Source organism: Ptychodera flava, chromosome 16 (genome assembly GCF_041260155.1).
Source record: "Ptychodera flava strain L36383 chromosome 16, AS_Pfla_20210202, whole genome shotgun sequence".
In the NCBI taxonomy this organism is placed as follows: domain Eukaryota; kingdom Metazoa; phylum Hemichordata; class Enteropneusta; family Ptychoderidae; genus Ptychodera; species Ptychodera flava.
The window spans coordinates 31774388-31799447 of NC_091943.1; the positions used below are offsets into that span (position 1 = coordinate 31774388).

General features: G+C 38.1%; 2 protein-coding genes across 2 annotated transcripts in view; both read left to right on the top strand.

Annotated features, from left to right (window-relative positions):
* Window positions 1–324: 324 nt before the first annotated feature.
* LOC139114597 (dimethylaniline monooxygenase [N-oxide-forming] 2-like) lies at window positions 325–4962 on the top strand. The gene is made up of 6 exons (XM_070676410.1): window positions 325–514; window positions 887–1348; window positions 1745–1800; window positions 2052–2448; window positions 3296–3540; window positions 4616–4962. The coding sequence occupies exons 1-6, from the start codon at window positions 400–402 to the stop codon at window positions 4925–4927; spliced, it is 1587 nt and encodes a 528-aa protein (XP_070532511.1). The 5' UTR covers window positions 325–399; the 3' UTR covers window positions 4928–4962.
* Window positions 4963–14511: 9549 nt separating this feature from the next.
* Window positions 14512–25060, top strand: part of LOC139114599 (calcium-binding mitochondrial carrier protein SCaMC-2-like) — a 46522-nt gene continuing 35973 nt past the window's right edge. The window contains 1 exon segment of the mRNA XM_070676411.1: window positions 14512–14824. Coding sequence (XP_070532512.1) covers window positions 14654–14824 — 171 coding nt within the window. The 5' untranslated portion in view covers window positions 14512–14653.

Sequence of the window (25060 nt, forward strand, 5' to 3'; positions counted from 1 at the left end):
GCTATACTGACGACTTTGGCATATATTTCAACATGATATTGAGAACAGAACAAGGCAAGAGCAATTTCACAGACACAGCAAAAATACGTATCGAGAAATGCATAAAATACGGCAGAAACAAAAAAAAATATCTGGGTATATTTGCATAATATGTTCGAAAAACGAGGGTGCCTGCATAATAAATCTTATGTTTCCTGCTCAGCGTGTAACATAACTCAATAACAAAATAGCAGAATCATTTGCGCATGCAGTAATAGCAATAGAATAGTCGCAATGACCATCCCCGGTGACGAAACAAAATCATTGTAATCAGTCGCTGACCACTGAACAGTCAACATCACGTTTTGCCTCTAGACCGTTCTATCGACATTTTATTTTTTGATCTCTTCATAGTGTACCATGGAGACTAAAAGAATTGCAGTGATTGGAGCCGGAGTTTGCGGTCTGGTGTCAATAAAGTCGTGTCTAGAGGAAGGCCTTCATCCTGTATGTTACGAACAAAATAACGACATTGGTAAGTTTATATTTCACCGTTGTGAAATATTGGTCATTGTAAAATGATGCCAGCCATTCACTTAACTTTGAATACCAAGACCCTACCTCATTTCGCTCAGTAACTAAACGTAATAATGTTTTTCAGCTAACTCTTAAGGTCTTGTTTCCGGTCGAAATATTAAAACCTTTATTGCAATTTATGACTGCTTTGATATAGCAATATTGCACGCATGATCGGTGTATGTGGCATTTATTTTAGAATTGTAAATTTTATTTCCAAATTGTAAATTTTGTTTAATTTTTCACCCATTTCCCTAAAACCTACCCTATACACCGTACACTGTCCCTCAATTGTAGTAACCGGCCAGCTTTTCGCCGTTTTTCATCACAGGTGGCGTGTGGGTGTACAGTGAAGCTCTGCGTCCAAATCAAGGCAGCGCGGTCTATGAATGTCTCGTCACAAACTCAAGCAAAGAGATGACGTGTTTCAGTGACTTCCCGATGCCTCGGAAAACGCCACCCTACGTTCCACATGCTACCTACCTGCAATACCTGCGTGACTACGCTCAGCATTTCACCTTGTACCCCTACATCAATTTCAATACCACCGTTGTCAGCGTCAGCAAAGCCGAGGACTACGCCACCACCGGCAGATGGGAAGTGAGGACAAGAAACAATGACACTGGCCAAGAGAACGTTGTGATATTTGACGGCGTTATGGTTTGTTCTGGCATGTTTAAAGATGCGACCATTCCTGATTATCCTGGTCTGGATGAGTTTGAAGGAATCACTATGCACAGCAATGCATTCCGGAGTGGCAGTAAATTTACTGACAAAAACGTTCTTGTTGTTGGTGAGACTTCGAATTTTTCACTCAATTATTACAGATGAATTGAGATAACATCGATTGAGTATATAAATTTACTCAGTCAATAGTATCGTAAACGGTTCAACATTTCATAAGTCCTTACAAGTTTTCCAACTCACACGTTCAATACAAAATACAAAAAAAAATCACAAACAGAGTAAAGGAAATGCCAGTGCGGATACGAAACTAACTATGAGACTTTTAGCTGCTCCAGTTATATGCTATGAACTCATATACCTCCTCTGAAGGGTATTTTTCGACGCTGACAGACGGATACCCGTACTTTTGTGAAAATTTGGTCACCAAATATCACTTCATGAGGAATAAAGAGGCTTGAAAGAAACATATCATCACTTTAATCCAGCTTTTCTTTTAATCTAGGTGGAGCACACTCTGCCGGTGACATTTCAGTCGATTCAAGCAGATTTGCTTCTCAGGTATGACCAAGAGTCTTTCAGTTATTGAAAGTGCGCCCTCACATTCTCACCTGTCAATGCCCATGATCGTTTCGGATGCAGTGGGTTCTACAATGTTGTTGAAATTGTGTACCTTTTGAACAAGACACCAAAATTGTTAACGTGAATCTGTTCGTTAGTTTTGCTTATTATTGTTCTGACATCATCTATAAACTCGATATATTGTTCGCATGCCATTTATTTGACTTATTTCCCTTTCCCCAAAAAACCAGGTGTATTTGAGTATGCGAAATGGCACCTGGGTAATTCCTAGACTAGGCTTCGGAGGCATTCCCAGTGATATGATGGGCAACACCAGATTTGTGAGTAAGCTCCCAGCGGCGATTCGCGAGTTTATGGTGACGAACCTAGCCTCGTCCAAAGTCAACCACGACAAGGCAGGATTACAGTCGAAGGCAAAGTCTTTCTTCAAAGGTTGTCAGATGGTTAACGATGAGATAGGTAGCCGCATTTATTGTGGAAAGATTCAAGCAAAGCCTGCAATTACCCGCTTCACGAAATCCGGAGCCGAGTTCGAGGATGGAAGTCGTGTGGAGGATATAGATGTTGTAATATTTGCCACTGGCTATCATCTCGGTTACAAGTTTATTGACAATTCCATAATAGCAGGTATGTTATACTTTGAATTGTTTTGATTCTTATGGCGTGCTCAGCAATACATAGCCCTATATATACAGCTGTGTTGTCAGGTATTCGGAGGGTAAACAAATGTCAAATTTCAACCCGAAAATCTTTTTTCAAATAGTACGTACTCGTAGAAGTATATCTACCACTTTATTTCACAGCTGAAACCAGAATAAACAAAACTTTTGCCGTCGTCACACTTACAGTGAATAGAGCGCCTGTAGCGGTGAACATTTCAAGGTCCGCCCCGAAACAGAAAGTTTCCAACTTTTGCTAAAAAACTTGTCTACTTACGCGCCGCCGGAGAACCATAGACCATAGAATCGCAAATGTATGAAGGAAGCTTTAAAAATCTATCAGTGACTTTAAATTTCTCAAACAACACATGCAACTTTTGGATTTTTTACATAAAAGAGACCCAAGATTTCAGGGCATGTATTTGCACGCCCTACTCAGTAAACCTCTGGTTGAAATGCCTAATTAAAATTTCAACAGATCTCCTACCAAATGTCAAAACCAGATAGAATTTTGAAAAATACATGATTGTATATAATCGAATCAAAATTGTCTGAGATCATAGGCTTTTCGATGTTAAGAACACGTAGATCAAACACAAGGTGACGAATGGGTAAACAGTGCGCTCTGCCGCAAGCAATGACGCTTTTGTGTAATATTGTTAAGATTCGAACGAGTGTTACCATGCGCAGTAGATATAGTAAAGAATGAAACAATTTTAACATTTTTTAATCGTCATTATACATGTTCCAGTAGAACATTGCTGCGTTAGATAAGACCATTAGATTTTTACAATATATTTTTTACTTCAACAAAGATTCCCACAAGGACCTGGAACTATACGAGTACGTCTTTCCAGCTCGTCTCAAGCACTGCACGCTAGCCGTGGTAGGCTGTGTAGCCATACTGGGAGCCAATGTTCCAGTGTATGAACTCCAGGCTAGATGGGCCGCCAGGGTGTTCAGCGGTAAGGCCAAGCTACCTGGACCAACTCAACGTGTGTTGGAGGTTCGACGCAGGCAGAAACAAACTCTTGAGGACTATGGACGGTACAAGACTTACGTAAGCGAATTTAGATAAAGTCCAAAACTGAATCATGAAGGCTCTATAATTTTATCGGCGATTACATTCTCCGGGAAAATGGGTACTTATATGTGTCTTACCAATGTCATGGAAGAGGCGAATGGTAGTTTACATGTATTTCTCTGCAAACATTTGGGTTCCGCCAAATCATAAGTAAATCTGCTACAAATTTCAAAATAATTAATAATACAAACAATACCCTCGATTTTCTTAAATAAGGGACAAAGTCGGCCATTTTTCATGAATTTTGTTTGATACGAGATACTACTTATATTGTTTGACATGTTGAAAGATACTGAATGAATGGGTGACCATGCATATATTCGACCCCGGTTTAGACACGATACATGAAACCATCGCGAAAATGAATTAATGGTCATGACCATTAATTCATTTTCGCGCTAGTTTCATTTAATTTGTCTAAAACTGGGGTCGAATATATGCATGGTCACACATTCATTCAGTATCTTTCAACATGTCAAACAATATAAGTAGTATCTCGTATCAAACAAAATTCATGAAAAGTGGCCGACTTGTCCTTTTAAATAATTGCCTACTTTTGGATGACAACACCAGATTTCGGAAATAAGGGTATATCAGTCCAAGAGACGAGCTTTCGTGAAACGTTTCCACATCAAATTGTTTGGAAAATGGCAAGATAGGGAGTTAAAACGAAGACGTACACGGTAGGAAAATGAAACACTTGGTTCGGCTGTTCGGCATAGATTCTGATACTCGGAATGTTATCAGGGTGCTGCACTGATGCATGTGCGGAAAATCCTAACAGATGTTGATCAAAAGCCTCAGTGTTGATCGATAGCCACATAAATTAAATTTAGCTGAGTCTGAAATTACATCGTCAACCTGAAAACTTTTTCTTGCTTATAATATTTGGCTGTCAGCATGTAGAAAATCATAAAGGTTGTTTGATGTCTCCATAAATAAACCAACGACTACCAGCTTTTGTTGCAACGGTCTGAGTGTGATCGCAAAAAAATTACGCTTCTGTCATTAGGCTGCTTCATAATAAGCATATTTTTTTGAATTTTTGCAGGTGCCACCAGTTCCATTGCAAGAATATTATGCAAAACAGATTGGCGCTCAACCAAGGATTCTGTCATTACTTCTGTCAGACCCTAAACTGGCGTTCAAGTGTTTGTTTGGCCCAGCCTACCCAACTACGTATCGTTTGCACGGTCCCGGATCTTGGCACGGAGCCAAGAAGAGCATCGAGGAAGCCTGGGATAATGTCATATCTTCGATCAGAACGAGGTCTGTTGCTAAGGAAAAACACTCCAACTCAATCATTCTAAAACTGTTCATCGTTTTTACTCTCGTTCTGGTCATTGTAATGCATTGGATTTGAGATTGGAGAGTACGCCTCGTGTACGGATCCTGGGGGGGGGGTGTAACTCCATGGCTAATAGTACGGGGGGGGGGGGGCTCCTCATGAACATGGAAACCCAAACTGTTGTGATAACAGTTTTGAGCAAAAGAACCCTACCCTTTCTGATACCATACAATATAATACAAATGGAACGTTTATCTTACGCATACAGATACGACTTACTCGCATTGCGTACCAGGGGTACCAACAGTCCAACCGACAGATCGGAAATTTGATGGTAGATCTGGGATGTAGATACATGGGTTTCCAGTGTTGATTTTTTAACAAATGTCAGTTTGTGTTTAAACCGGACCCTTCTCATATCAACACCTCGTGAAAAGTATACCCTTTCTGATACCAAACAGTGCAAAATAACCGACCCCTTTCGCGCGGACCCTCCCGTATAGCCATCTATGGGAGTTACCCCCCCCCCCCCCGGGGTACGGATATTCAGACAGTAACTGTATACTGGTATGCGCTGCTTAAGAATCTGTTGACTCCCTTGGAAGCTTGTGGAGTTACTGAAGTTTCCATTATCTTTTACTTTCACGAAAATCGAAGGTTCGTTTTTTTCCGTCGTGGTAACATGGGGATAGCAGTCACGTACATTTCGTATTTCAGATATCGGCAATTTTGGTTAACTTGTTTCTCTAATCTCAAAATTGCACGATGACCTCCGCAATTTTATTCTTGATTCTGAAAGAGAATTGTTTAAAGTTTCCTTGAGTAAGTTTTAGCAAACTTGAATCTTTCAGTTTCGAGGCGCTCTTTACCTTGAAGTGACGATATTTTACGAGTCCATCGATCATCGACGGGCTGGTTTTAACTTTTACGATTTTAACCCCGCCACCACATCGTAAAAGTCAAAACCAGCCCTTAAAAGGTAGGAATCCCATCCGAAAACACCACAGCTATGGACCCACAGCTATTTCAAGGTATACTGCAAGCTGCTAACACTGTTTTGTGTTGATCTGGGTTCCTAGTGGGCATCGAGAGGGCAACGGGGAATTTCATTGGTTGGGAGAGGGCAGTGGGGAGCTTGTGGGAGTGGAGAGCGGACAGACCATATATACTGGAGGACATTGGGCATCAAAACTCAGTGGGAGGGCACATTTTCCGTGTATGCCAGTGGGCCTAAGTAAAAGGTGCTCTAAAAGTATTTATGAGAGAAAGTGCGTCGTCTCAAAGTTGTTGTCGTACAGTCGATCGTGTCTTCACTACTCAAATCTAGCTCATGCGGCAAAAGACCAACTCAAGTCTGGAGCTCATCATCCACCGTCATAGGGTATTCAGTAGTCATTAATGATAATAAATAAATATGAAAATATTATTATTACTGTTATTATAAAGAAATATCGAAAATATGAAAATTGTTGTTGTTGTTGCTGTTGTTGTTATTTTCATCATTATCATCATCATCATCATTATGAAGCACCATTGGCAATGTTGAATTCCTACCAAAGTTCGCCAGCCGAGCGAAATGTACTCTACAGTATCTACATTTCGCTAGACTGGCGAACTTTGGTGTAGGAGCGCTCAACATTGTCAATGGTGCTTCATAATAATGAAGATGATAATGAAAATAACAACAATAACAAAAAACGATAATTTTCATATTTTTCATATTTCTTTATAATAACAATAATAATCATATATTTCGTATTTCTTTATTATCATTAATGACTACTGAATACCCTATGCTTATACTTATGCATGGAGTTTTCGAACCTGCCATCATCGCACTCAGATCTATACCCATACCAATCACGTGACTGCAAAACTCTGCCTCCACTTCATTTGACACCAAAAATTAAAGAACGGACCCATGGATTTACAATAATTACTTATAATGTTTTTACATTTAAAGTTTCATTTGGGTTTGAAAGAGAGAGTTATCGCGCAACAAACAACTATTTGGGTTCTAAATTTGCCGTACGGTTTCACAGTGACTGTTATCACACCATTTAATTTTATTTAGGTTATTCAAAAACAAGAAACAGACAACATAGAATTACTCAAAAAAATTCATCCCACGTGCTCATCAGGCTAGGTATTTCAAAGGCGTGCCAATCAAACCCATTTGCTCAACCACTCTATATCAAACAATAACCTTCCTGTGTGGGTAACATTACATTCTCGTGAATTGTATTGGTAGTTTTGTACCGTAAGAATGGTAGAAAATTTCAAAATATATATCAAAAAATAACCTTCCTGTGTGGGTAACATTACATTCTCGTGAATTGTATTGGTAGCTTTGTACCGTAAGAATGGTAGAAAATTTAAAAATATATGGCATACGTAGCCGCCACAACCAGTTTCCACTGTGTTCTTCGCTTTGTACGTGCAAAGTCCGAAGAATACACAAGCTTTACAATTACGGATTGGTTTCTCGTACTAATATAATGTTCTAGTAAAAAATATCTACGAAAGACAAAATTGCTTGCTAAAATGGCATGTTGTTTCCATTCGACAGGTGACTAAATATGTTTTCGAAAATTGAATTAACTTCTCGAAATCGCAGTTCACGTTCGTATTAACTGTTCTTCATTGCACCTCAATGGTTTTAGCAAAAGGTCCACAAAATCCAACAACGGATCCTGGTGGATCGATCCCAAAGTAACCATAACGGTTGAGGTGGAATCTGGATAGCTCGTACAGTACGATTACGTCATCAACATTAGGTACATGATTGGCTGGTAGTTTCGATGCTTCATTACCTGTTGCAGGATTATCTGTTATTCTTGACTTGTATCAAATAGAAATTAAGCTAATAAAGATACTAGTGGTCATTAAAAGAAGTATAAGAATGTGCAGAAAATTATGTCCGTGTATGTTGCTATAGAGAAACATAAATTTAATAATATGTATTTGCAATATTGCCGGCCATACATTAAGCTTATCACTAATAATATGGAATCGGTGACGTCAAAAAAGTTCACTAACTTTGAAAATATAAATAATCATAAATAATCCATTGCTTTGGAGTTATTTAATGTGTTAGGGTAAAACAATAGATGAAATATGTGACATTAGGCAAACAAACTGTGTCTAACGGAGGACTATGTTTGCAACTTTTGCTTGAAGGGAGGATGAAAAAAAAATCCACTTTAAAAAATTTCATAACTTTCCATAGTTGGCCTTTTGGTGCCCTCTAAAGTTTGTTGGCGACGATTTTTTACGGAAAGATCTGTAAAACCTAAAAAAAATAAGAGACTAAATGTAAATGGGACCAAAACTCGGTCAGTAGGGCCGTAATATACATTGTTTTACACTCGGATTATCAGCTCTATGGTATAAACTACACTTATAAATTACGTCTGGTGTACGTTCCGCTAAGGGCCTAGACACAATTAACAATAGGAGAGTCACTTAATTTTATGCAAGCACTTGGGGTAGGATAACTATTTTTCATGCAAGAACTAATGGGAGGATCACTAGTTTTCATAGATCCATATTTTTAAAAGCACCAGCCCCCTCTCTGTTAATTCTGACCAGGCCCTAAAAGGAATGGCGCAGTGCAGTTACATGGTAGGACATAAAACGCATATGGCTGGTTGTTCCCTAAACCCCTCTCAATACGCACATTTTGGTTGTCTCTCCCCAGGGCTCATTCTGTCTCAGACTGTGTCTGTCTGTCTGTCTTTCTCTCTCTACAAACATAAACAAACAAACAACCAAACAAACAAAAGAAAAGCACAAACGTAATACAGCTCGGTTGTTGAATCACTCTTTTCGAAGGTTGGGAATTAGCCGAGCGATTTTGACTGTGATGTCTTCGCTGGGTGTCTGGGTGACTACGTTCTGAGTTCGAATCCCGTGATCAAGAATTTACTGAATACAACACAGAACATCCAAAATACTGTACATTCCGAAGTGGAGGGACCGTGACATTCTAAAAGGTGATGGTTCCAAGCTGCGATCATGCGAATCATCACCACATTGGCAACTGCACAGGTGAAGAATGATATACAGAATGTAACGGTATCATCCATCGTATTAATTAGCATTCCTCGTTGAATCCCAATAAGGGCTCTTTTGATGGTATAGTTGAAGTACTGGTTAACTTCCGGCTACTTTCGTTCTGCGGGTAAGTTGTTCAATGAACGGCTTTAAACATAGGTTTTATCAGTTCTGTACTCTTTCAGTGGGGATTGAATGAACAATATGAGGCAAAATTTACGCCCCTTGTCAACACCAACCATGTCCCAAAGTATATCTATATATACTTTATGTATAATAGTGGGATTCTTCACAGGCATGGTTAAGATTACATGGGCCACAAATTTTTCCGATATAACAATCAGAAAACAAAACATACTCCGAAACAGACCACCTTTTCGTTCTGATCGTGATCGACATGAAGCTTATGTCCATGAGAATTATGATGGAACATAAGGTATTGAGTTTATTTGTCGGACTGAATCGTTCTGCCGTAGAAGTTGGTAGGATGGGTTGACACGCTTCGTGCCTTGTTTATTCTAAACCTCTTTTCATGTATTCCTCTCGAAAGAAGCAGGCCGGACATGGATTTTCCTTCAGTACGAAGAAGGACCAACTTCTGCTAAAGCCCTCGCAATTTCATAATCCAATTCTTCAAGTGTGCGACGATGAATGTCAAATCTTTGACAGAACCGTCGCCGCGATACAGAATTCAGAGAGCCCACGTATACCTGGACATTTCCTTAATGAAATGCATATGTCTCGAAGACTCCTTCCAGATTGGATGAGAGATCTAACCTCATCTTACGAAATAAGGTTTCCGATTTCCGTGATGAACAAGCACAGCAAAGTCGATACAGAAATTTAAGAATATTCTGATAAAATGTAAGTTGGCCCCCTAAATAAATAAATAATAAATAAATAAATAAATAAATAAATAAATAAATAAATAAATAAATAAATAATCAATCAATCAAACAAACAATTAAATAAATAAATAAATAAATAAATAAATAAATGTTCGTTTCTGGCCCCCAGTCGCTTCACTTAACAAACGACCGCGTCACAGTTTCTTCTTCGTCTTTTCGATCAAATGGGATCGCGCCGTTGCACCATTTAGGCCTACCCACAAATCATCGGAGTCAAGAAGTAGAATGTTTAATTGTTCTTGTCCCTAGATGGTTACAGTGGGTAAACGGCTGCGCTATGACATAATTTTTGTGTAATCAAAATAAAGTCACTTTCAACGAACAATCAACGAATTAATCAACGAATCAGAATGCAATTCTGTAATAAGGGCCTCTGACCACGTGACCATGTGACATTCATTTTGACTGACATCCCGCTACACAGAGATTGTAATTAATCAACATCGTAGACCATTGGAAGGAAATGATTACAATCTCAACTAGTAGCAAAATTAGCAGAAGTGTAGGCCCAGCTGTTACTTATTGGCAGGAGATTAATAAGATTTATGTATATTACTTCTGTTGGCATTAAAATATCATAATGAAGAATATCATAATTACTGTCAATGTGAAGATTTCTGCAAGAACTGTAAAATGTTATATCACCAAGACGTAATTGGTCATCCTAAAACTGTACTTGTGAGCCGAAAGTTTGGATAAATGAAACCACTGAAAAGTAGGCCATGTTATATTTCATTTCTGTACTTTTCATATCGGAGGATAGAGGGCGCGAGCCTCTCTAGATTTGTAATCTTTAAAACCACAAAGCTAAAAGGGCTAAAAGGCCGAGTTTTTGGCTTATGGCTTATGTAGTATTCACTACTGCAGAAGCGTTAGACGCAATTTGTCACGGATTGAATTTTCTCATATAGACAGTATTTTGTCCTATTTTTGATAAAATATTGTTGCGTGCGTTTAAAACCAACCATGTCTGAATATTTAGATTAGGCCTAACTCCAGGTTCGTGTGATGAAATTTAACATATAAGGTCAGGAAATACTTATAATAGCTAATACATGCAGTACAAATATAAGCTTACGGTATGAACTTGAAGACGTACAGTTTGCTGTGGTGTCGGTTCTCCAGACTGCTCTGCGAGGCTCACATGAGAGCCCTGCAGATAACCGACACTAAGAATGTATTCACAAATACTAGTGGGGGGGGGGGGGGGCGGGCGGAGGAATTCAGGGGAGAGAAATCGAAAATTCTGGGGATAGTAGAGGAGGGCTTGAACGTTTTGCTCTGCGTATAAGGGGGGGGGGAACTGAAAATATTTTGGTTCCATTTTATTTTTTACATTTTCCAATTCCAAGATTTGGTAGGTAGGTCTAATTCAATGTAAAGTGAATAACATTTTTATGTCACCCAATGGTTCTAATGTTAGTAATAATTAATATCTAGAACCACACTGTCGCGTTTCATGACTTTGACGTTTATCTCGAAAAAATCTAAAAATGTATGAATGCCACAGAATTTTCATAAAAACAAATAGGCTACGTAACGGGTAACTCTAGTCGGCTTTGACTGGTATGTCCATAAAGTCCACTGATGCATTTACAAATGAATCAATTTCAGAACTTGCCTTTAATAGGAAAATGGCTATACGAACTGCCTATAACTGGTACTGTCGAACATCTGCAAGCAGAACTGTGCAATCATCACACAAGTTTATTTTTTCTTTGCCTGCATTCCCGATATGCAGCTACATGATATTTTTTTTGATAGGGGGGACTTGAAAAATATCGATCATATAAATATGGGGGGACGCTTGAAAATTTTTTGAAGGTATTTTCATCCTCTGGTTCAAACGAATTTTTTTTCCTGCTTTATAATTTTTCAAATTTTAATTTCTTTAGTTATGGGTGCCCATATTTTGTCAAACCTCAATTAGGTGCTTTAAATAAAATTCTTTGTTTGCCGTCTGCTTGCTGATAGGTTTTTCAGAGAAAATTAGGCAAACAAACACAATGTTAACACTATTACAAATAAAATATTATTTCCCCGAGAAACCAAATACAAAATGAGCTTATGTTAATACATTTGTGTTTTTGTCTCTGTGTTTGTTTTTTCTCCAGCTGGCCGGTAGGTTTTACAAAACTCGGACGGCAAACAAAGAATTTTCTTTTTAGTGGCCTTACCCTGAGGAAAATTTTTATACCTCATTGATCTTTTTATGTCACAACTGAGTTCATGATCGCGGGTACACAGTCGCTTGTAGTGAGGTACCGTATATGGCGAAGGCCCCCCTCCCAACAGTCGCTTGTGGTTCGACACACGGCGAGGATGCTGTTTGCAGGGTTGCCCTCGCCGAGTATCGAACCACAAGTGACTATGCACCTATCCTTTTTTTCTGGGTTACGCGACTTACCGCCGTGTACCCATGGACGTTATGTGGACCAGGTAGTTTATGCCATGAGTTTATGCTACGTTCCGAAGGATAAGGCTACATAACAGAACGTCGGATCGAACGTACAATAAACTCATAGCATAAACTACCCGGTCGCCATAAGGGAGCGTTCAGTTATTATGGCCGGGGGTGGGCCGGCAAAATCCAGGGGGGGGGGTCACCTCAAATTTGAAAACTGCAAAGGGGGGGGGTCATGTATTTTTCAAACAGCTCAGAGGGGGGGGGGGTCACTTAATTTTCATAAGTATCCGTCCCGTCAAAATGCAGTTTCAGTGTTCAGAAATATTCTGGGAGATAAAAATGATTCGTTGCATGATTTCATTCTCTGAAGTTATTCACCTGTAAATCTGAACAAAAGTATAATTATCTGTCACATGAACATCTTGACTTGACAACTCTGAGGCTTGTCTTATTGTAAATCAAGCTCACTGCACTGAGGGCAATGAACAATTCCTATTACTTACATATTAGAGATATAGCAAGTTTTGTCAGGGAAATTATTTAACAGTTACCTGTACTGAGACTACTGGTACCATGAAAAGTTAAATAATACTTGTAGGTGAAATTCCAATATCATAATTGTTGTCCACATCTGAACTTTCAAATACCATATTTGAATCAAGTACATTTGTATCAATTATCAAACACCTATAAAAGCACAAATTAATTTAGTTTAGCATTGTAAAAAAATTATTCTTAGTTTTCTCATAGACTCCAGTGTATAGTGAATCAGCATTTCGGTGAAATTCCAAAATCTAATTTCTTGCACACATATCAACCTTTAACCATCCAAGGCTAACTAAGTACTTTAAAATGAATTTTCAAATGTCTATAAATACACAGATTTTGATAGTTTTGTATTGGAAAAAATTATTCATATTTTCCTCATAGACTCCCATGTACAGTGAATCTACATTTTGGTATAATTCCAAAATCCAATTTCTGGCGAACACATCCATTTGTTACCACCCTAATCTAATCAAGTACATTGATATCAATAATCGAGAGTACATAAATACATGGGTTTACCTATTTTTGTTTTGGAAAAAAATTATTCATACTTTCCTCATAGACTCCCATGTATAGTGGATGAACATTTTCAGTGAAATTCCATAATCAGATTTCTTGTACACATAATATGCACCTTTAACCATCATATTCTAATCAAGTACAATTATGTTAATTATTGAACGTCTGTATATGCACAAGTATACCAAGATTTTCATTGGAAAAAAAATTATTCACAATTTTGATCATTGACTCCCATGTATAGTGGATGAACATTTTGGTGAAATTCTAAGGTCTATCTTTTTGTCCACATGCCAGTTGTAACAACCCTATTTCATTTAAGTACATTTATGTAAATTATCAAATATCTATAAATGCATAGATATAGTTTTGCATTGAGAAAGTATTACATAGATTCCTCATACATGTATGAGAAAATATATGTATACCATGTATAGTGAATCAACATTATCAACAGCTGATTTTTAATTAAATCCAAATATCAAAATATGTACACACACGCTTGCGCGAAAATAGTGCAATCCACCAGTAATTTCTGCCCTTTGAAGGGTAATTTCAAAATTATAGCAAGTCAGAATGGGAAATCTGAGCATTAACACCTTTTGAGTTTGTAAGGAAGGTCATTTGAAAAAATCTAAGCTCTTTTTGGGGGATTCTATCACTCCATACCCTGAGGTGTTTGTGTGTGCAGCTAATTTTCTTAAGCAATGGGGGGGGGGGGGGCGTCATGAAATTTTTGTCATCTTCAAAGGGGGGCATAAATTTTTAGGTACAATGGGTAGGGGGGGGGGTCACTTATTTTGACTGATGCGCAGGAAGAATTTGCCGGCCCAACCCAGGCCATAATAACTGAACGCTCCCTAACGCCTGTGCGTGTACCTAACCATGGATGTCTATTTTTGTACATCCATGACCTATTACCAAGCGACTGTGGATCGGGAACAGGTGAATAAGCACGGTTGTACGGGCAACATCACGTCATAATGCACGGATATGTACAGAGTAAGTCATCGAGGAGGTTTGTCCAGACAACTAATTCAATAGTTCAATGCTATGAATGAAGGAATACGAAGACTGGCGGCAGAAACACAAAATCACAATCTTTCGACGTTCTGAGTTTAAACCATAGACCCTCGAGAAAAACCAATAACGCGAACTGCCCTTTGAACTCGGTTTGACCTGATGCAATACTTGCGCATGCGTAAAACAATTCTTCTCACTGCAGAGTGGAACAAGACCGGTGTGGCGATCGCGATCTGTGCTCGTGAATCGATTCTCTTGTCTTCATTCAGTGTGATTGTAATACATCGAGGGCTGAATCTTCAGATTTTGTCGGTTAAGGGAGAGAAGGAGGCACAGAAGATGCCGACAGCAGACAGGATGATATTTCACGAAATTCCAAAGGAGGACGAGGAACGTCTGTCAGATTTGTTCAATAAGTTGGACGTTAACGGCGATGGGAAAATTGACATCAGAGATTTGACACAAGGACTGAAAAAATTAGGTGTCCATCAAATGCCAGGCCAAGCACAGGTAATCATTCGCACAGCATTTTACCACAATTGCTTTGTATTCCCTGTTTCTCTAGATTCAGGGTACCGGTGAATGTGAACGACACGTGCGCGGTTACACAGTATTTGCCCTTTCTGATTGATTCGTGGGCGCGCGTGACCGTTCCACTTCACATATGCGCGAAGAAAAAGTTAAATCGCCTTAGAATTTAAATCAGACACGAAATACTTTCTTTCGTAGCCGTGGAGTTAGCAAAGCACCACAAAGGAATCCCTGACACTGTTTTTAAATATAACTGCGGCCCGCTTTGAATGGACGGCTTCAATAACTTCCGCCTTACATGCAAGGGTTTCCACCTTGGCATGGCGTGTCTTCGATCCAAGAAGAAGAAGAAGACGTATAGCATGCGTCACTTGCTTTTAGGCCAAACCCAATATCGTAATTCCATCTGTCAACAGATTTTAGCGTTTAATGAGTCAGACTGGTGAGTGGTGACCATCAGAAGCCAGACTTTTAAGCTAGTTTGCCTAATACATGACTTCAAGCCCACTGTAACAACAATGGCCAAGTGTCAGGATTCCGTGCATGTGTAATTGTGTTGGAAAGGACAGATTAAGCGGTACAGTTTGTAAATCATGTCCTCGGAATCTTCTTTCATTACAACGATTCGGTAGTGTTGTCAATCAAACTTACCGGTTACACACCCTTTTCCAGCCAGTTTGTTCACAGTTGAACAAGGTACCAGGGGTAAAATCAGTAAACATTATATCCTGTAGGTAACCTCTCTTATAAATTGACTTGGCCTTTGGAGACCTTAACACAAACATGAATTTCACTTATATTGCTCAAACATATATAAATATGATTTAATTTTCACAAAATTTAATACGATAGTTGCAGTGAATGGCATGTGCTAATGGTGTATGTCACCATGGTATGGGTACCTGTGTTGTGAAATTTATGCTGATTTTGAATGGCTTGATCTGAACAGGGCTAAATATTCACTGATACACTGTGATAGTGTACATGTGCTTCAACAATTTGATGGATTGTGCCTTCAGTTAACCCTTTTCCTGCCAGACAGTAATAACTGTATCACTTCCCCATCAGCCAAGTCAGTAAAAAGTGGTATTGAGCCAAAACATGACGTATTTTCACCCACTTGGCTTGGTATGTTATAGCATCCAAAAAAATCAACTTTACAGTATTATGTTTTCAACAGCCTTCAAATGTACAGTATTAATTATGTTAAAATACATCATATGGAATACGTTGTGTTTCATTAATTGTAACCATCTTGACCTGGTGGTGAAATATGGACTTGGCAGGAAAAGGGTTAAAGAGAGAGGATAAAATCAACGTTGGGCAGAGTTTACATGTAATAAAATCCTGACCGCATCTTTGACCAAAGTTGTAGAAGTTAACTCAAAAAAGAGAAACTGTACCATGCTATTCCATACAAAAATCCTGAAATGCAAACTTATGGGTGTTACCTGCCTCTATCATGCACTACATCACTTCTGTCACTCCAAGGTAGTCTATTGACATAGCGTGATTGGATGTTATGATGTATTTGCACAGGACTTTCATTCACTCTAATTATTATAGATTTCAAATCGCAATGTCATGGAGACAGTTAATATTGGGCATTTGATAAATATTTGTAATTTCAAGTTCAACTAGTATTTGCCGTCAGTAATGTATGTATTTACAGTGTTTCTGGACATAGTGTGATCATCTCAGTTTATGAAACGTACAGTTCCATTAAAACATTTCAGCATCAAAATGATGCATTTCTGTCGGAGGTATTTGAAATTATGAACTATTGCTACACAGTGTACATAGCGTTTAGAATTAGGATGAGATTTGAACCACTAACTGAGTGAAATGGGTACCAGTATAGTAGCCCATCTGAGTGACAGGTTTGCAAGGTGTATGCGGGTATTTGCCATTCATATCGTAAATCTTCCAAGATGCCAGTAAGTAAACATGATTTTCCTTTGCATATAGTACTTTCTTAATTAAAGGTAATTTTTCTTTGAAACTAGCGGTTTCAAGACAGTGATAATGCAGGGATGTAGAAAATAGCCGGCAAAAACACCTAGCTGTCAGCTAAAATTTGCAGGCAGAGTGTTGAAAACTTAATTGAAAAACAGGGGCATTTTGCACAAATGCTCATGCACTACTTGTAACCACCTGTACTGTTATTTTTGCGACCTGTAAACATAGTTTTCTACATTCCTGCAAACTGAATGAATGCATTTCTGTATGTCTAGGGCCTGTAGTGTTGAATTTCATTTTATACTGGACTCAATCGTAGCAAACTGCAATGTCATTTTCCATGCATCAGTTTCATGTAGCCCCAACTACTTCAAGTGTGATTGATAAAAGGGCAGCAGTTCAGTCTGTTAGGGAGTTAACCAAAAGTCAGCAAGTGTGCACTTGAGGTGGAGAGCTGTTTTCATCATGAGTTTCAAATTCCAAGGTCAAAAGTGAATGGGTCATCACCCTGGCAGGTTGACCCACTTTTGTAGCAACACAGCCTAAGTGATTTACAAACAGACACAGTTATACTTGAAATGGGAAGGAATCATGGAAGGTTCAGATCAGTGGGTTGAAAATTAACAATTTCAAAGAGCATTGCGGAAAGACATTGTTGAAAATGGAACAAGAAGACCACTATGTCTATAGTGCCTGGAGACATTTTAGCAAATTTGTACTCCAGCAAGAAAGTACACAGCTGTTACCTTAGTACCGTAGGATCTTTACCTTGACTGCTCAAGATATTTGGAAAATTGTTTTATTGCATTGTGAAATTATTAGTGAGATTTTTTTGTAATTTTTGCCCTAGTAATCTGGACTTTAACTAAATACTAGTGGTACATAGTTATTTCAATTTTTTTGTGTGCAGTTTAATTAAACAAAAATCTTTCCTTTGATGTTATTGAAATTATTTCTTTTCCATAATATAACTGGTGCCATATCAAATCAGAACTGAAGTTCCATGAGAATTCACGATTTAAACATTAACTAGGAGATAAAACTTCAACAATTTTCATACAAGATTAACATTTACATCCAGCTCAGAAATTTGCATTTTGCATAAATTTACCAAAATTTAAACTATCTGTAATGTCGTCTATAAAAAAAGTACACATTTTGTACACATGTGTTTGTAATATTTTTAGACTATTTTCACGTTATATTTTCTACTCCATAGCTGTAATATTTACAATGACCAGATGAAAATTTGATGTCCATCGACCTAAATAGATAGATCAACATTGCGCAATGGTAAGCTGTCTGCTACTAGTGCATTGGATTTTTTGATGTCAAGGGAACTATAATGTCATTCATGTAGTGAAGATGTATGTCTGTTTTAACAATCCTATACTGATAAAATGCATCAACATTCATGCATAAAAAAAAATTCATTTCTTGATAAGAGCCTTATACAAATTTGAGATCTTCAAAACATGTTGCAAAGACTAAGGCACACTGTCCCATAAAGGGAGGGCATACAGTTTCCATTTAAACTTTACCGTAATGTACAAAGATTTTTCATGATACACACTTCCCCATTCAAATGATATCTACGTGCGTGATATGTGTACATTGAATTAATGAAGAGTTGGTGATGTGAATTCATGTATGAAATTACACCCTCATAGAACAACTCATGGGTTGACAACTGTCCAGGTATGTCATAGAATCAAATGACTTCAGACCTTGATCCCTGAAACACAAAGAGTGCTATTCACATCATTGAGAATGTTCTATTTGTCAAGAGGCCCTATCCTATGTGACAGTAAGATTTAAGGTCACACTGACTACAGTCCCTCTTTCTTTGTAGAGGGACCATACACTATGATACCTTCAGGCTCAAAAGTGCATGTGATTGTCATATAAGTAGGTTGTCATATCAAACCTCACAGGTGACATATTTTCATGATTGATTCTGAATTTCCTCAGTAGTGTTTTCCTCCTGACTTAAAACGAAATATAGAAACACCATTACACCTTCATTGATTGCAATTTATTTTCTGTCACTAAATCATCAAATTTTCCGTATGAGTTTTTGAGGAAGTTTTGAATTTATTCACTTTTGGTGGTCTGTGTGATTCTGGTTTTCAAATGCCATCACGATTAAACAGAGTGTGTACTGCAAGTCCTGTCATTCTCAAACAGCTGTTGCCAACTAGCCTTGACACTGATATTGGATAGAGGGGTCATCTATTAACCTATCATAATACTATTATATACTGTACTGCAGGTGACCACAGTACACAGACTATCGCTGTAATCATAAAACACAATGTTGATGATGTTGTATGAGTTACAAGCTTTTTAAACTCGGTCACATATAGCACGAAGTAGTATCCAAATTTAGAAAATATTATGATTGGTTAAATTTGTGTTTAATTAATATTTAACGTTTCCAAAATAGTTATCTCAGCAGCGAATTTGGAAACATACATTGTAAAATATATATGCCCACATAAATGACCCTCATTAATTTGATCAAGATAGGTTTGCGTGCATAGGATCAATATGCAGGTCATGTATGTGTTCCATATCCAGGGTCCAGGTTAATGCATTTGAACCATCAGCATATAAACTAGCAGTATCATATTATGTAAGGTACTCAACAGAGCTCAGCCAATGAAGAAGATATTTGCCCCTGAAATGAACAAAGGTTGTGATCTATAGTATTGCCATGGAAACTATAAATATAACATTTAAACTTTGTTTCTGTTGTTTTCTGGTTGACACCATTGTGTAAAATGTATTAGGGAAGCATCGTCAGTGAAACACACAGGTGAAGGCCACAATAAGATGTGGGTGTACGTACCACTTACAGAGATTTTGTATGATGAAGAGATTTATTGGGTCTTTGGATAAAATTGCTGAGTCAGCAGTAATGATAACTTTTTTTTTCACATCAGGAAGGAAACGATGTTTGATTGATTAGGCATGATATTCCACGGAATCCTGCTTCTGTCAAAGCCAATTCCCCAGGAAAGTTACGCGAAAGCCCAGAGAGGTACTGAAAATTGTTGCTGGCAGTGTCCTTACTTAGAATGGTAATATGAAGTGTGAAGCAAATGAAGTGATTTACAGCGCTTGTCTTTTTAGTGTGGAGTTTCAGGGTTTGGCACACACGGGTTTCTTGACTGTAACGTACAAGTTGTTGTACTCCGACACACAACATCAAAGGATGCGTCGATTGCCGCACGTTCTCTTATCATACAGAATGTTACGGAGCTATAACACTGTAGCAGAACTTTTACCTAAGAGTGACAGTAATCTTTCCCGATACAGGCGTATGATTGGTTCAAACCTTCGGAGTCTCGGTCAAACACACCGGAAGACTATTCCATTTAACATCAAGGGATGTGATTTGCACTAAAGGGCGTGATTTTTACCGGGAATATTAAAATAAATGCAAAAATTGAAGCTACTTGTTATGAAATTGACTAAACATTTATTTGTATTGTACCCTGAAGGGTAACACTCACTCAGTGTAGCCAGGTTTGACTTCCATAACGGAAACCACCTGTGTATTCAGTGTTCATCAAAACTTGCACATGAAAACTTGTTCCCGCCAACTTTGCTCTCTGAGAGCAGCGGCGCAGATAGGCAGGCACAGATTGAACTCATTGCAATAAACAAGCATGAGTCTAGTACCAAGTCCAAGTCCAATGCAGGGGAAAACGCAGACAATTTGGACTCGTACCACGAGTCCTAATTAACAGACGTTTGCATGGATGTGGCTAAGAAGTTTGTGCACTGGCATCTCTGCTACACGAATAAATTAGTGCGCCGCGTACCGGAGTTCAAATCCAAACCGTGCGGGTAAATTTGACATATGTGTTTTGGTTATTTTTCATCGGGGGGGTCATCAAATTTTTTTTCGTCTGACAAAGGGGGGGGGGGGGGTCATCTTTTTTCACGAAAATGCAGGGGGTCTATATTTTTTTGAACACCGGCGACAAGATTTTGCGGCCCCCAAGGCCGTAAAAACTGAACGGTCCTTAACGGAGGGCTTCTCAGATTTGATGGCTTCTATGAACTCAACTTCAACGTCCAGGAACACTCTTTGTCGACCACGGCGATAGTTTCTAGGGGGATTTACTGAACCGGTCTTGCAAAAATGTACCCAAATCTTCTTTTAATACGGTCGTTGCTGCCAATCGCAATTTCTTCGCTGTTTGTACATATGATCCACGAGGTACAAAACCAGTCGCCTTATCACCACCTATCTCCTCTATTTCGTGAACTACTTATTGCCGGAGATCACTGCTGGTTGCCTTTCCACGGGTGTAGGTTCTTCCCCGTGTATTTTGCATTATTTCGATAGATTACTCCAAGCTATACGAAGATACGACGATCAAACGTGGGTCTTTTTCTGTTCAGACCGACAGTTGTGACCGTTTAAAACAACTCGCTTAAATTTTCATGCAACAACACTGCACTGTGCGGCATTCTCAGACGAAGACAGAAATGAAAACGTGTCGTCTGTCTTGGATAAAATGTTGCATTTCCGTCTGGTATTTCTTTGTGTCGAACTGTAAACCTTGGCTGTGCCAAACAAAAAATTCGTGTGTGCCAAACCCTGAAACTCCACACTAAAATGACAAGCGCTGTATTTTATTTAGTGACAGTAAATTTCCCCAGTGGTTTGTTAAAGTTGAGTGTCAAATGCAATTATTTATCATGCAATGTAGCATGTAGGGTGTCACTTATCATTCACTGCCAGTGGGATGAAAGGAGGTAATGTCATTCTGTTCCACGGGTTACTACTGAAAATTAGGTAATAGTGGAATAGACAGTTGTAAGCAGCAGATGACAAAGCACATATAATCTCATGATGATGTATCATTAAGCAACAAATAACTTGTGGCTAGGGATATCCTAGTGCCACTTTACTTTCACACCAGTGGGTCATAGAGCTGCATTTTGTCACAGATTGTTGGCATTAATGCTTGACTTTTCGACAGAGCTAGACAATGTCAGAAATGGCCTATGTCAAACAATACAGCTCATGTCACAATGCACTAGTTTAATTGAAATCCAGCAATCATGTCAATTTTAAGTTTTATAATTCCAGAAAAAAAACTTTTTGTGCAGAGACCAAAATGAACTCTTGGGTGTAACAATAGTTACGATGCAAATCATTGTTACCTTGCTGGTCCATTGATTAGTGAATTAAAATATAAAGAAATTGTCTAATTCTACTTTTACTATTTACTTTTAATATATAACATTACACCGAGAAGCATAGTTGACCAGACCTCAGTATGGGCTGGCACCAGCTGGTAGTGCATTTTTATAGAAATCCCTAATTGGAAAATGTAACTATGAATATATGTACATGTATGGCCAGACATTATTCCACAGTGTATTTTCTCTTCCATTTCTCTTCAGACTATCTATCATCTGTTTTATTTTCCAATCAAGAAATGTGATTCAATTACACTATTTAATACCACTGATCCTTGATAATTGTTGGTTTGTTACCAACTGTTGCAAATGCAACATTAGCTGATAAAAGCAGAAATTTGCACAAAATTTGTACTCTCACTGCTGTGTCAGAGCCCTTCTGTGTTGTGGATCATGATAGTAGTGATGAGAGTAATCCTTTCATTGTTCTTGTTCATAATGTCTGACAGTTATGTAAAAAAGTTCAGACTAATTTTGAATTTTGCAATATTAAAACTATAACATGATGTACAGTCAATTGTGTGGATATCACAGCTCTCTGTCTCACTGTTATACCTTTGTCTCTTCATGTGTTAAAGATTAATATTTAGCTACGCACAGATAAGATAAACATCATAGACAAAGCATGCGAAGTACATCATGGTATAACTCTAGCATCAGAAAGTGGAAAGCAGGATGTTCAACTCTGAAATTTCACCTTTCTACCAGCTGAATATTCCAAGTCATATACACGACCTCTCTCACAGGGACGCGTTATTTTCCCAGCTGTGTCATGCGCTCGCTGCAACCTCTTGCGAATTTGGGTACTATGAATAGTTGTACACACACTCTTACTCATAAGAAATCCAAGGGTGGACACCGAACCAGACCGTTTGGGAAAATCTACATTGTAACGGGTTATATGTCAATAAAACCAATAGTTATGGCCATTTCTTACGTCAAATAAATAATGTTTCCGGTAAAATTACCAAATAGTGCGTTTGTCATTTGAAACGGAGTGTAATTTCGCTGCTTGAAGGAAGGGAAAACTGCTCTGTATGCAAATTACAGGTCGCGATGTCACAATAGATTTCTCGAGTGCTGATTGGCTATGAAGTGCCGGCTTTCCTATGACGTAAGTATGTGCAAACACAAACATTGCAAACGACGTCTTAGTGTTTCAACCCGGAAGTATGGATCTCGCACAGTTTTCGACTGTTTCATGGCATTAAAGTAAGACATATGCGTACAACTAATTAAACCTAGTGCCTGTCTAACAATATGCGAAGTGTGGAATATCTTTTGGGTCATTTTTTCATATTTCAGTGAATTTTACTAAGGTTCGAGCGCGAGTCGTACGTGGTAACGTACAGACCGTACGCGTTCCGATGAACCACGCGCCACCTGTCCAATGACAGTTTCCGTTGAAATGATTGACGTACAGAGCAGTTTTCTTTCAGGTGTCCGGTTTGTGTCCACCCTTGGTGTTTTATGTAAGAACAGTGGCAAAGCACTTAATCTTGAAAATACTATTTTACAATCAGACGGAAATATAAATATTCATTAATAATTGATATGTTATTGTGAACAAGCAAACACGGAAAAGAAATGTTGTAAAAGATCGAGTCATAATGTTCGAAAATGGGTACTCAAAGTACCAACATTCGTCATTCGAAAGATAACGCGTCCCTGTGATATACACGACCTCTCTCACCCTGTCAGTATGCTATTACATGATACACAAGATGACAAACCACATTTCTGTGTACTCAGCCTACACATAGGATACCAGTATTCTCTGTCCCTTGCAGATTTTTTGCAATAAACTCTTTGAAGTGTATAACTATATATTTCTATATTGTACTGTAACACACTTACAATTCAAAGCCACAGCTGTTTGGGGGAATGACCGCAATATGCGTCCTTTGAAATTATACAGCTGACATCCATTATCACATGCATGATGCAGCTACGGTATGTGATTATCCTTCCACACTTTTTGAAATAGTGAAAGAGGGTTCAAAGTTCAAAAAAAGAAAGGTTGAAATCTTGATATGAAGGATTGTTGATAAATTACATGCTATTGCAGCTCATTAATTTAATAAAATTGTAAATTCTTTTTTCGAAGTAGATGTGCACATACCGGCAGAAAGGGAACTATTGATATTTATTTGGTACGCTTTGTTGATGAATTAGGAAGTTATTTCATGGTTTGTAAAGCAAATACATTTCATGATAACATTTTCTGTCATGTTTTATTTTCATTATTTACTCAGGGCCAAAACTGACTTTAATAAGAACAAGGTCAATACAAAGGGAAATGCCAAAACTGAATGCCTGCTTGATTGATGAATTTCTGAATGAAAAAGATAATATTGAAAGTGTGTTGAACAGTAATTTTTGGTTTTAACAGGTGATAAAATTCATCAATAATATTTTAGAGTTATTTTTAGGCTGTCGTATTGCAAAAGCTGTAAATGCAATTTATGTTTTGTCTGTAACCTGTATCCAGTGTACTGTTCTTTGACCCTTGTCACTGTCAGTAGATGGTTCCTTTGTTGAGGTACATGAAGTGGAATAAATTCAACTACTGTATTTTACTATGGTAGCACATGTAAACTCAAACCCTCCTTCAATGTCTGCTTTAATTAACATGAAGGCAATACTGTTCATTTTCACATTTTCATCAAAGGTCATCTCAAAAGTGTGACATTTATTTTGGCAATGGCTCTCAAACTATACATCCTGCATGCAAAAACTAATTTTAAAATCAAGTGTGCTCTGACATAGCACTAGGTATGTTTCATAGTACCAAGTTATACCATATTTTTTTGTTTGTGAATTCACAGACCCTGCAGAAAACATTTTCTCAAGGTCAACAGTGAAATAAAGTACATACCTGGTAGATGTTGGAATCATTCAAGAATCTGTGTAACTTACTTTCAAAAAACCTGAAGCAAAAAGCATTTCTTAGATGTCAGGATTTCTGAGATAACCTTAGTGATAAACTGGTAGAATAGAGGGATACATGTATTGACATTTTCTCATAATCTG

Bases quoted from the DNA above. Each gene is read 5' to 3' on its own strand.
- LOC139114597 (XM_070676410.1), top strand. From the start codon at position 400: ATGGAGACTAAAAGAATTGCAGTGATTGGAGCCGGAGTTTGCGGTCTG. The intron at 1,349-1,744 runs GTGAGACTTCGA...CTTTTAATCTAG, and splicing joins CAAAAACGTTCTTGTTGTTG to GTGGAGCACACTCTGCCGGT. The intron at 3,541-4,615 runs GTAAGCGAATTT...GAATTTTTGCAG, and splicing joins ATGGACGGTACAAGACTTAC to GTGCCACCAGTTCCATTGCA.